Below are 13,002 nucleotides of genomic sequence, written 5' to 3'. Positions count from 1 at the left end.
TAGCTATCTACCAATCACTCCTCAATGCTGCTGATAGGATGATGCAGAAGTCTTTGGGTCTGAACAAACACTTTTGAAAGTGATTTACATACAAGAGCCCCCCTTCCCATAAAAGCCACCCGTTGTCTCCCACTTCAAAAGGGTCAGTGTGGTTTAGTGGTTGGACTATTGGAATAGGGCCTGGGGTTCAAATCCCCACTTGGCCATGCAGCTCTTGGGCCAATTGCTGCCTCTCAGCTTAACATACCTCGCAGGTTTGTTTTTGGGATTAAACGAAGGAGGGCAGAAAACCATATACATCACCTTGAGCTCCCTGGAGAAAAAGGCAGGCTATACATGCAATAAATAACCCCAAAACCCAGAAAGACCAAGACACAAGCATATTCTTGAAAAACAACAACTTTTTTTCCCTCTGAATATCTGATAAAAGTCTCAATTTGATTGGCACGCTTCCTCTGATACCAAAGGTCACCTGAGCACAGCACAGCACACACATACAGACATACACGCAAACACAGTCAATACAAGAAGCGCCACCTCCACACTTCGAACATCCTGAAAGAAAAGGTTCCTTAAGGGGGGGGGGGGGCAGGGAAAGAAGATAACTGTTTGTCGCATTCTGGGCTGTGTAAATATCCTTCCAACCGTAGCAAAACAAAAATCCTAGTTTGGTTTCCTCCTCTTCTCTTGGTTTTTTGTTGTTGTTTTTTTTAAAAAAGCTTTTCAAAATACATTTCTTGCTGTGGCAGCACTTAGGAATGTTTTAGCTTGCTATTTTTATACACACACACAGAAAAAAAGTGTTTGTGTTTTGCTAATAGCACCATAGCTCTCCTAGCTGAGTTGTGTGTCACAGGTGGGAGATTCTTGATCTAGAAAAGGATTTGTCTGCCTGTGGCCCTAAAAAAAAAACAGTCATCAAAACATGGGGAAGATACATTCAATGTCAAAAGTATACACTCTCCATAACTGCAGATGTCCCGGCTACAAAAAGGAAGTGCCAATTTAATCTCAGAGCCTTGCAACCTCCGAGGGGGGTTTGGGATACTATGGCAAAATCAGTTCCTCACCTTCTGGCCATTCTCTGAAAAGCAGAATACAGCAATAACACTTAACACCCACAAAAGGCTTCTGAAGCCGGCTGCCTCTGATCTGAGATTATGATCAAGTTGACACACTGTCCAATCCTCATTTACAGACAGTCTAGCCCTGCCAGGGATGATTCCCAGAACCAACAGGCATGTTCCACATTCCACTGATGCAAGGCCCAGCCGGCAATTTGACCCAATTTTGTTGCACCTGCCAACAGTGAGCTGTCCCACTTTTTAATGTGTTGTTTTGCTTTGCTAGATTGATATTCAAAGCAATGTACAGAACAGACAAGGCCATAAATATAAATCAAGTTAAAAGCATCTTTATGCTGGGGAATTTTTACATGCATTCTCTGCTGCTTGCAGTTGCTAATGGCAAAGAAACTGTTCAGGCAGGTTGCGGAATGACAACCTTTCCTCAGAGAAGCCAGAGTCCCTCACAAAAAGGAGGGTAGAGGAACATCCCAGGCACTGCAAGCTCTGTGTTGACCTCCACTTGGAAATTACCGGCCACCCTCGTCTCCCCACCAAGGGCTTAATCTAACCCAACAGCTCTTGACCAGTAAGAAGAGGGCATTTCTGGCTGGCACAGTCTTGGCCAGACCAGTCTGGCCATTAAAATGGCATTTACAGAATCACAAAAGCCCTGGATGGATGCTAGACTTAGCCTACACAAGAAGCAGCAGCTTGTAGAAACCGGAGTTGAATGCACCCCTTCGTAAAACAACTCCCTGGAAGTGGAAATTCAGCATATTGAGAAGGGATCTCACGCAGCCCTGCTCTATGCTGTGCTAGCTTTTTACCTGCAGGGAGTTTTTAAGAGATAGGATGCCAGTCAAAAACCTGGTATTTCCCCCAACCTACTCCCCCAAGACCCTTTTATTCTGTTTTATCTGACCGCCCTTAAACATTGCATGTTTGAGGATTTAGTTAATGGCTATAATCCCACTCAAATCTTAAAAGGTCCAAAAGATATGCACAGGGCAGAACCTAATTCTGGGAATTCAAGTGGGGAAACTTCACCAACTGTATCTGGCATTGTCAAGATCCAACAAATATTGGCCACTTACTGCAAAAAAAATGGGGCTTGAGATTTGTGCAAACTCTCTTGAAAGTGATCTAATACACAGCAACAAGCGCGACTTGGGAATCCGATAGTTGGTCACATCACTGCCAAGAGCCAGAGATTATTCTCCCAGCATGTTTGACTGCCTTTTCTAACTGCCGGCAGCACAGGGGGTGTATACAAAGTAGAACTAAGGAACTTGCTCCATCAGCGCACAGATTTCAACTAGTGCAATAGATCCCCCACCCACCCAATGCTCTCTCCTAAATATGCTCTGGGTTCCCACCACCATCAACCACCCAGAGAAAATTTAGGATGGTGTGCCGGGAGGGTGTGTAGAGGAGGGCAGTCTAGTGCACAAGTTTAAATCTTTGCACAGATGCAACGTTAGCTGGATATCACTGCTGGGCACTGCAAATTTTACTTGAAGAAAGGGCAACCACTGATCTCTCCCACCCCTCCTTTTTATTACTTGCACGGGTTTTTCTATCTCTTTTTTTAAGGCTTACGGTGATTTAGAAGCAATGTGCTAAAATGCCACCGATAAATATTTAAGGTAAGATTTCAAACTGTGAATATCCCAGTTGAAATGTAAACTGCTCGAGGCGTCTCGGCTGTGTTTTGAAAGTGTTTTGCTTCTGCTGAAACTTCTGAGGACAAAAAGCCCTCCCTCCAGGGGTGGATCCCAAGCCTTTTGCATCTGACCGTGGGACTCCTCTCTATCCCCCAATCTGAAAGTCAGCATGTCTGTGCTCCTATACATATTAACTATCACATGCAAATTCCATGCAACTGTGTCAGGGCTTGTCTACACTTGAGCTTCTCCAATGCCTAGGAAGCACGGTTCTGAGCCGTTTCCCCCACTGTCTTCTCCTTTCCCTGGGAAAAACACAACCAACAGCAAACTGCAGGAAACCCAATTGCATTTTGCTCAATTGAGTACTAGAGCGCGGTTTTCGGGGGGGGGGGGGAGCAACCGGGGGAGAGGAAGTGGAGATAAGCCCTCATCTCAGTTGGCTTCTTGCGGCAGGAACAACTGCAAGGAAACCACTGATTTAACCCAATACCATACTTGACCTCCAGCCACAAGGTGGCAGTCTATTTAACAGAGAAGGGTGGGGGCTCATACCTGGACAAGCCAAGTCATGTGACTAGGATTCTTTTCAGTCTTCTGCTGGCACTTATAGTGGCTTGCTACTGCAGACAGTGGGAATTGCTGCTGTTCCAGGTTAGAAAATTCCCTGGCTATACAAAACAAGCATGTGAGGAAGATTCTAACTTCGCATTTACTCTGCCGTGATTTTAAAACTTCCCATGTGCATGGATATTTTATTTATATATATATATATATATATATATATATATATATATATATATATATGAGAGAGGTACCAGCAACACCTCCAATTTATACTCTTGGAACGGGAACATCTATGGTTGGTCTCATGTTCTAACCATGTCTACTCAGAGGTAAGTCCCATCCACTTCAGCTGGGTTCACATGCAAGTGCTTCCAAGCAAGTCTCAGACCCTTGGAGCGCAATCCTGCCCACGCTTACTCAGAAGTAAGTCTACATTCAATGGAGAGCTGCCGCTCTAATATGTCTCCAAGGTGGGGGCACCCAAGATTTCATACAATAAAATAATCTGAACTTTTTAACAGATTCCAAAGCTGCTTTTATATATATTTATATATAAAATAAAGCTTCCTGAACACATACATACACACAAACACACACACAGTTGCTTGCCATGCAGCACAATCTGACTGCTTACTCAGAAGCAAGTCCCTCAAGAGGGCGTACTGCTACATAAGCACACAAAGGACCGCAGCCTTCGTCTAGAAAAGGCCACTTTGAATAGGGGTTATGGGGAAAGGGCTGATTATCTTCCAACAGTTAACAACAATTGTGGCCGACTCGGGAGGACTTTGTCCGTTCCACTGCAGGCAAGAGACTGCACAGCAAAGCTTTTTTTAAAAATGGGGGGCGAGGGTGGCGGGGAGAGAGAAGAACTACCTCTCTCACTAGCCAGTGCAGTTTTGCTTAAAGTGAGAGGGAGGGAGCAAGCTGCAGGTTGGGGAGTGAGGTTCATTACCTCTACAAAAATGGAAGCCAAACTTTTGGAACCACCTAACGTTCACCTTGTGTATTACGGGGCGGCAGGCCTTAAAAATGCAAACTTTGCTACCATTCGATTTCTTAAAGAACATCATACTCCAAAAAAAACCTCAAATCCTTGTGCAGTTTGGTGTAGTGCAAAGAGTGGCGATCAAATGAGGCATTTCCCGGCAATCTGGTTCCCAAAGCTGATCGTCCTCATTTTCAAAGCATGAGGATGACAGGCGCAAGCACCTTGGAAATGTGCAACACATGTGCAAATGCCGCTGAAATAAGGCAGCGGCGCAAGAATGGAGACGCACTCCTGCCGCCGCTTGTCGTTTCAGCGCGGTTCCCTCTGGGTACATTTTGGCTAAAAGCAGATTTTATCTGAGGACCATGGATTCCCATTAATAGCTACCAAACTTTACAAGGTCTGTCTTTCAGACAAGTAGCTATTTTAGCTACAAGAAACATCTCAGGGGTTGAAGTGTGGCATGAAAATAATAATTAAAAAACAAAAACAAAGGGTGAAACATTTAAAACCTTAACGGGATTGGTTTGGTTATAAAGACCTGGCTCCTAAAACAAAAAAAAAGGGGGGGGGATTCTAACAGCCAAGCTAAATATTTATGGAGGTGGATGAAATTTGGGTAAGAATATCAACATGTTTTACAGGTGCGATACTTGAGAAAAAATAAAAATCAATGTTCACTTTCCCAAATTAAAAAAAAAAAAGGTTTGGGAAACAGCTGCAATGCGGACTTCCACTGCACAAGAGTGACCCCTCCCCACCCAAATGCAAGGTAGACCCAAGAGACTGCTTGAGGTGGGGGGCTGGAAAGGTCATGCCTTTGCACTGTGTGTCCAGTGACACAGGTGCATTGGACTAATTCCATTTAAAGCACATCATTCTGGCATCTGGTGCATTTAAGTGCAAGCAAGCTCACCACTGCTTGGTTCGGACCCCACCCCACCCCAAGAACAGCTACAAAATGGCAATTACTCCCCCCCAAAATAAGCCGCAGCAGTTCAGAAGGTGGAAGGGAGATGGAAAAACAGACCAAAATGAAACCTCAATGTTCGACATTTGGCAAGTTTCCTCCGAATACAAAACTCAGAAAATCCTGATTCCAAAATTCAAATTCGAGCCAGAATTGTCGGGTGGGAGGGAGCTGCGAATCTTGTCACTGAAATTTCAACTTTGCCACCCACATCTGGCACCCGAGTCAAAACCTGCTGCAGATCCATTTCCTGATTTCCTGACGGCACACACAAAATTCGAGAGAGTCTGGGATTGCACATACAGAAGTTGAAGTGTTCCTTTGTGTGGTCAGAGTAACTTGTAATGCAAATTCATTCCGGCTCTTGTGGGGGGGGGGGGGGAGAGCAGGCTGCCTTTTCCCGTGCATAGCTTATTTCTGGCAAGAGACTCAAGGTTTTCAAATCCACCATGGGACCATTCTTAAGCCAGGTTGCAAAAGTTTGGACGTTTCTTATAATACAGCCTTCTTCACCATGCCTTGGAGGGTGGAGGTGGAAGGGAGAAGGCAGGTAGTGAATGAAGACGAGGAGATAAAACTTCTCAGGCTCCGAGGACACCCTACAGATTCAACCCCCCCCCAGCAACTGCGAGTCCTAGATTAGACTCGCTACCTTCAAAACCTATACAAAAACAGACAAAAACACCTTTCTGTTTCTGAAAATTGTGTTGCAACCAATACGTGAAAACAGCTGAAGGTGCTGGAGACTGGGGCATCTTCCTTTCTGTCGAATGCCTGATTCACCAAAGCAAAATAATGAAACAGAAAATGCACAAGGAGAAGAGGAGGAAAGCCCAGGTGCAAAAGTCTCTGTTCTCCGTTAGCCATGGGATAAAAACTTGTTCTCCTTTCCGCTGGAGGGCAGGAAGAGCTACCATTGGCTCAGCCTGCCTCAAATTGGCTCTTTGGGTTCGGCAGCCGTCTCACAGGGCACTGCTGGCTGCCCCCCCCCACCTCAGACCCTAGAGAGCAGGGGTGGGGAACCCTCTCCAAGGACTGCTGGACTCCAACTCCCATCAGCCCCGGCCAGGGATGTTGGGAGCTGCAGCTGAGCATCTTCTGGGAGGCTACAGCCTCCCCACCCCTGACCTTAAGGCTACAAAGGGGAGGAGGCAAGGATATGGGGAGAAGGAAAAGAAATAGCTTATTTCAAACAGAAACACACACCCCCCAACAGAAAAAAAGGCTCGATCTTCACATGTGCGGATGTGGGAAAAGCTGCCATTTGGCCAAGGAAGGTTGGTGGCAGGTATTTTTTTTTAAAAAAAAAAGGTTAGGGGGGGAAAGCATCAGAGTGTTCCTATTATGGGGGTCGAGAGAGCCTGCCTGGGCCGTGCACATCTTGGGAAAGGCAGGGGTTCCTTCCTTGCAAAGCTACACTGCCACCGTCCGCAGCAGACTCTCCTTTTTCCTGAGCCAAGGCACAGATGTGAGTCCCCACCTTGGGTGGGGGCCGGGGGGCGGGGAGAGGGAGGTGCTGCCAGGAAGGGGGGCGGACGGCCAGGAAGGTCAGGCTGGAAGGCACAGAAGTGCAAATCGCGCGACAAGAAGGGGGAAGAGCCCAGGCGGGCGGCCTCCCCGGAGCTGGGCCGCAGGGGGACTCGGCTCAGTCGACAAACCGCTGGCAGGCCTTCTTCCAGCGACAGGCCGTGCACCACATGTTTCGGTTCTCCATCCCATACACCTTGCGGCACTTCTTGGCCTCGCCACGAGGCTTCCTGCAAAGAGGCAGAGAGGAAAAGGCCGTTGAGGGAGAGGGAGAGAGGAGGAGCTGCCGCCTGTGCGGACAGGTCGATACGATACGATTATTGTCATTGTCCCATACAGAACAACGAAATTGAAAAAATCGACATCAGACATTCAAAACCAACAAGCCGGCTATCCCAGCTTGGTTAGCCCCCCAAAAAACTCTGATACCCCATAATTAAATACAATATACTCCGGCGCTGCGGGTAAAACCACAGAGCCTAGGACTTGCCAATCAGAAGGTCGGCGGTTCGAATCCCCGCAACGGGGTGAGCTCCCGTTGCTCAGCCCCTGCTCCTGCCAACCTAGCAGTTTGAAAGCACGTCAAAGTGCAAGTAGATAAATAGGTACCACTCCGGAGGGAAGGTAAACGGCATTTCCGTGCACTGCTCTGGTTCACCAGAAGCGGCTTCGTCATGCTAGCCACATGACCTGGAAGCTGTACGCCGGCTCCCTCAGCCAATAAAGCGAGATGAACGCCGCAACCCCAGAGTCAGCCACGACTGGATCTAATGGTCAGGGGTCCTTTTTCCTTTACTCCCATAGAGACTACCTTACACTGCGTTTAAAACCAAAATCACGTTTGGATAGAAACTATTTCTAAGGCTGCTAGTCCTAGTCTTTATAACCCTGTACCTTCTTCCAGAAGGCAGAAGCTGAAAGGGATCATTTCCGGGGTGCGCCCTATACTGCGCTATCTCTGCAGCTTTCTTATGGCACCTGGAAGCATAGATTTGATCCAAGGTGGGAATAGTGCACCCAGTTATTCTCTCTGCAGTCTTTACAACCCTGGACAGCATTCTCCCCCCCCCTCCCCGTGACCGTGCAGCTCCCAAACCACACACACAGACCATAAGCTAGGTCGAACAGCCGCCGGTTTAGAGCACAGGAAGCAGGAGAGGTCAAGCCTTGGCCAAACACCCACTTCTCTAAGGTAGGAGATCCTAGGGCCGACCCCAGGCAACTTCAGCTTAGAGGAAGGATCAGTTAGCAAGTGATGTAGGAAGGCCACACTCCAATATATATTATTATTATTATTATTTCTACCCCACCCATCGGACTGGGTTCCCCCAGCCACTCTGGGCAGCTTTCAACAGAACATTGAAAAAAGAATAAAACTTCAAACATTAAAAACTTCCCTAAACAGGGCTGCCTTCAGATGTCTTCTAAAAGTCAGATAGTTGTTTATTTCCTTGATATCTGGTGGTAGGGCGTCCCACAGGGCGGGTGCCACTACCGAGAAGGCCCTCTGCCTGTTTCCCTGCAACCTCACTTCTTGCAAGGAGGGAACTGCCAGAAGGCCCTCGGAGCTGGACCTGAGTTGGAGCTAAATGGACAGATTGGCTGGCCTGTGCATGACCAACATCTCTTCATCCAAGGGCAAGCAGAGAGACACAGATGGTGGGACATAACAGAGAAGAGAATGTGCTTCTGTTTGGCCAAGGTGAGATGTAATCCTTATAGATGTATCTATCCAAGAAGCAAAACCGAAAAGCATTCAAGGCTGCATCTACAAGGGACATCTACAGTGGAAGAGACTGGCTTTGTTCACTTTTTAAATTTTATTTTACAGGACATCTGCAAGCAAAGCATGCTCCTCTCCTGTTTTGCCTTCTGGTTTTCTCCAGAACGCAGAAAATCGGACCTTTCCCTCGCCCATGACTCTCTCTAGTTTAAAAAACACATAATGGAATAGCTGAGCACTTTTTGCCAGCAGAAGATGGCAAGTGGCCTGTTTCCTCTCTCTAGGAATCGACTCCATCACTTTAACCCTTCACTTTCCAAACAGCGCTGCTTTTATTGCAGGTTTCTTTTCACACACACCCAAACTGCATCACGGGGTGCATGGTCACAAGCACAGGATGGAGTGAGAGGGGTTGGCGTGGGTGGGTGTCCAGAAGTATTTAACCCTTTCCTCCCACCCCATAGCCCCAGTGAAAACCCCAACACATCTGGGAATAGGAAAAGGTGGACTGCCTACAGGAGCTTATGTGGTCCTCCAAGTCTGGAAGGAAAGTTGCTATTTCACGGACAGCTTAAAGCAGAACAGACCTCAGTTGGGCATGGCTCGGCTTTCTCTCTCTGGAAGCACCTCAAGTGTCAAATGGTGCTTGTTCTACTCCAGAGGCACACCTGCAAGTTTCAATGTACAGTATGCGAGAAACAACTCCTTTCCCCTTAAATTCACCCCCACCCTAGATTTTAAAATGAGTTTCTTGAGGCACAGGCAGAGCCTGAACAGACTAGTGTGAAAACCAAAACCTTTTAAGAGGGGGATAGATGCAAATTTCCGTTCTATTTTCAAAACAGAGACACCAAATGGTGGATGGAGACGTAAGGAAGAGCACCAGCTGGCCAACTCACCTTGTGCCCGTGGCAGGCTTTGGCATGGAAGAGGGCACTGATGGGTGCCCCTTGGCAGCGGGCACAGGAGGGACCTGTGGGCGCTTTTCTCCTATGTCAGCAGGCCGGATAGGGGTTAGGCAGCCCTGGGGGGAGGGAAAGGAGAAAAAATATTACTTTTGTGCATCATGCCCTAACTGTGCAGCAATCGGAGCAGCAGTGATACAACTCTGGGCCCTGGGGGGCAACAGCAGCAGCAGAGGAGGAGACAGCTATCGAAGGCTGCTAGTCCTGATAGCTACGCTCTGCCTCCACAGTCAGAGACAGCAATGCTTCTGAATAAAAGTTGCTGGAAACCACCGGAGAGGAGAGGGCTTGTGTTCGAATCCTGCTTGCAGCTTTCCCACAGGCCTGTGGTCGGCCACTGTGAGAAGAGAATGCTGGATTAGATGGGCCACTGGCCTCATCCTGCAGCGCTCGTCTTATGTTCAGAGACTAACATGGGACAGCTGCATCTTCTGTTGCCAAAGACATACCCACCCATGAGAGGCATCTTAATTAGAGGCAATAATAATAATAATAATAATAATAATAATTTATTATGTATACCCCACCCATCTGGCTGGTTTTCCCCAGCCACTCTGGGCGGCTTCCAACAAAGTATTAAAATACTGTAGTCTGTTAAACATTAAAAGCTTCCCTACAGAGGGGTGCCTTCAGATACCTTCTAAAAGTCTGGTAGTTGTTATTCTGTTTGACATCAGGTGGGAGGGCATTCCACAGGGCGGGCACCACCACCGAGAAGGCCCTCTGCCCGGTTCCCTGTAACTTGGCTTCTCACAGTGAGGGAACCGCCAGAAGGCCCTCGGTGCTGGATCTCAGTGTCCGGGCTGAACGATGGGGGTGGAGACGCTCCTTCAGGTATACTGGACCAAGGCTGTTTAGGGCTTTAAAGGTCAGCATCAACACTTTGAATTGTGCTCGGAAACGTACTGGGAGCCAATGTAGGTCTTTCAAGACCGGTGTTAAGTGGTCTCGGCGGCCGCTCCCAGTCACCAGTCTAGCTGCCGCATTCTGGATTAGTTGTAGTTTCCGGGCCCCTTCTAAGGTAGCCCCACATAGAGTGCATTGCAGTAGTCCAAGAAGGAGGTAACTAGAGCATGCACCACTCTGGCGAGACAGTCTGCGGGCAGGTAGGGTCTCATCCTGCGTACCAGATGGAGCTGGTAAACAGCTTCCCTGGACACAGAATGGACCTGCGCCTCCATGGACAGCTGTGAGTCCAAAATGACTCCCAGGCTGCACACCTGGTCCTTCAGGGGCACAGTTACCCCATCCAGGATAGGGGGGGTCCTCCACACCCGCCCGCCTCCTGTCCTCAAAAAACAGTACTTCTGTCTTGTCAGGATTCAACTTCAATCAATGATGGGCGGTGACTACACCAATGGATCTCTGTAGCCAGCAGCCACATTTATTTATTCATTTCAAATAATTGTGGGGTTGGAAGGGACCCCGAGGGTCATCTAATCCAACCCCCTGCCGTGCAGGAATCTCAGCTAAAGCATCGATGGCAGATGGCCGTCCCTTTTTATATTTATTACCTTCATATACCACCTGTTCTTCTAAGGAGTTCAAATCGGTGTACACCGTTTCCCCCCCGCCCATCGCAACAACGACCCTAAGAGGTAGGTTAGGCTGAGAGACGGTGGCTGGCCCAACCCAAGCTAACAATGGCCAGCGAGAGCTTCATGGCTGAGCAGGGGATTCGAACAGTACAACACTCTAACCGCTACACAACACTGGCAGAGGGGAGGGGGCGAGCGTGGCCCTCTGGGTTACTTACCGGGGGGCTTTTAAAAAGGACAGGGGGCAAAGGTGGAAAAAAGGTTGGCTGCTGCCATGATATGCTGATTTCCATTCCAGTGGGTGGCGCTTTCAGATCGGCCAGCACGCCAGCAGGACCCGTCGCCTGGAAATCAAAGCAAAGTGGCATTTCTTGTTTTGTTTTTAGAAACCAGCAGGTCACCCATTTTGAGGGTTGGGGGGTGGGGGGCACAGGAAAACCTGGTTCTGCCCCTTATCGGGGCTCCTGAGCCATCCTTATTCAGTGAGCATTTCCTCCAGCGATTCCTATCCCACCCCCACTAAACCAGGGGTGGGCCACGTCCGGCCGGGGTGGGCCAATTGCTGCCCCCCACCCCCGATTTCTCTCTGCAGCCCTTTCCTCTCCCCAGGGGCCACAACCTGTCTGAGTGCTTAATGCACTGTTGACAGCCAGTGGTGACAGCATGGTGGTTAGAGTACTGGCCTAGGACCCTGGGAGGCCTGGGTTCGAATCCCCGCTCAGTCGTGAAGCTCGCTGGGTGGCCTTGGGCCATTCGTTCACTCCCAGCCTAGCCTACCTCACAGAGTTGTTATTTTGAGGGTAAAACACGAGAAGAGTATGCAGGCTGCCTTGAGCAAAGGTGAGATACAATTGCAACAAATACCGTATTTTTTGCTCTATAAGACACACCAGACGATAAGACGCACCTAGTTTTTGGAGGAGGAAAACAAGAAAAAAAATATTCTGAATCTCAGAAGCCAGAACAGCAAGAGGGATCGCTGCGCAGTGAAAGTAGCGATCCCTCTTGCTGTTCTGGCTTCTGGGATAGCTGCGCAGCCTGCATTTGCTCCATAAGATGCACACACATTTCCCCTTACTTTTTAGGAGGAAAAAAGTGAGTCTTAATAGAGCAAAAAATACGGTAATCCTGCTTGCCTGGAAGCATTATAGAGAGACGTGTTTCACGTAGAAGCCTCTGACTTTTGCACAGCTAGAACATAATCTATGGTGCAACGCTAAGAGTCCTATTCATTACTCTGTCCCGCTTTGCCACATGAGTTGATGCAGACCCCAAACTGAAAAAGGCTCCTCGCCCCTGCCCCAGCCAGTGCTCCAATGCGGAGAGCCCACCTGGTACGCATGGTCGGCTTGAATGTGGCAGACGCTCGTGGGCGCCGATTGGCTGAGGATGGCCATGTGCGTCGGCTGGCTCAGGTGGGGCGCCGCAGAAATGTCTGGACTGAATGAAGGAGGCCCCGGCGCTGGCTGCAGCTCCTCCAAGGAGGGAAATGCTGGGGGCACGGAGGAGGTGGGGGAGACGGGGGTCAGGCTGGACAGGCCGTCCGTCAAGGAATCCACATTGACGTCCAGCTCCGTGTAGTAGAAGTCTTCCTCCCCATCGCTCTGATCCAGGTCAGCTTTCCTCCTGGCGGAAGTAAAAAAAATATAAATGGAGGGGGGCTATCAGTAGCCACTGGAACTGAAGAAAGATTATTTCCTTCTTGTTGTTGTTGTTTAGTCGTGTCCGACTCTTTGTGACCCCATGGGTTAAACCACAGAGCCTAGGGCTTGCCAATCAGAAGGTTGGCGGTTCAAATCACTGCGACAGGGTGAGCTCCCATTGCTCTGTCCCAGCTCCTGCACACCTAGCAGTTCAAAAGCACGTCAAAATGCAAGTAGATAAATAGGTACCACTCCGACAGGAAGGTACACAGCGTTTCCGTGTGCTGCTCTGGTTTCGCCAGAAGCGGCTTAGTCATGCTGGCCACACAACCCGGAAGCTGTACGCC

The 13,002-nt window shown here is 48.8% G+C and overlaps 1 protein-coding gene and 1 long non-coding RNA gene across 3 annotated transcripts in view; both read right to left on the bottom strand.

Annotated features, from left to right (window-relative positions):
- Positions 1 to 383: 383 nt before the first annotated feature.
- Positions 384 to 3,222, bottom strand: LOC310847225. Its single transcript, XR_014565682.1, has 2 exons — positions 1,696 to 3,222; positions 384 to 1,586 (listed from the first exon to the last, which is right to left on the bottom strand). It is a non-coding gene; the product is annotated as an uncharacterized lncRNA (long non-coding RNA).
- Positions 3,223 to 3,809: 587 nt separating this feature from the next.
- The window catches only part of SLC2A4RG (SLC2A4 regulator), a 48,195-nt gene continuing 39,002 nt past the window's right edge, over positions 3,810 to 13,002 (bottom strand). The window contains exons 6-9 of one of the 2 annotated variants that reach the window (XM_083744277.1): positions 12,344 to 12,638; positions 11,231 to 11,356; positions 9,409 to 9,533; positions 3,810 to 7,016 (exon numbers count right to left, since the gene is read on the bottom strand). In XM_083744277.1, coding sequence (XP_083600403.1) covers positions 6,905 to 7,016; positions 9,409 to 9,533; positions 11,231 to 11,356; positions 12,344 to 12,638 — 658 coding nt within the window. In that variant the 3' untranslated portion in view covers positions 3,810 to 6,904. The remainder of the gene's footprint in view (positions 7,017 to 9,408; positions 9,534 to 11,230; positions 11,357 to 12,343; positions 12,639 to 13,002) is intronic. The other variant, XM_083744278.1, reaches the window with a different exon arrangement.

This window comes from Podarcis gaigeae, assembly GCF_964106915.1.
Source record: "Podarcis gaigeae genome assembly, chromosome: 6".
NCBI lineage: Eukaryota > Metazoa > Chordata > Lepidosauria > Squamata > Lacertidae > Podarcis > Podarcis gaigeae.
Note: the sequence above shows the minus strand (reverse complement) of the source record. Positions and strands in the feature narration are given on the sequence as shown.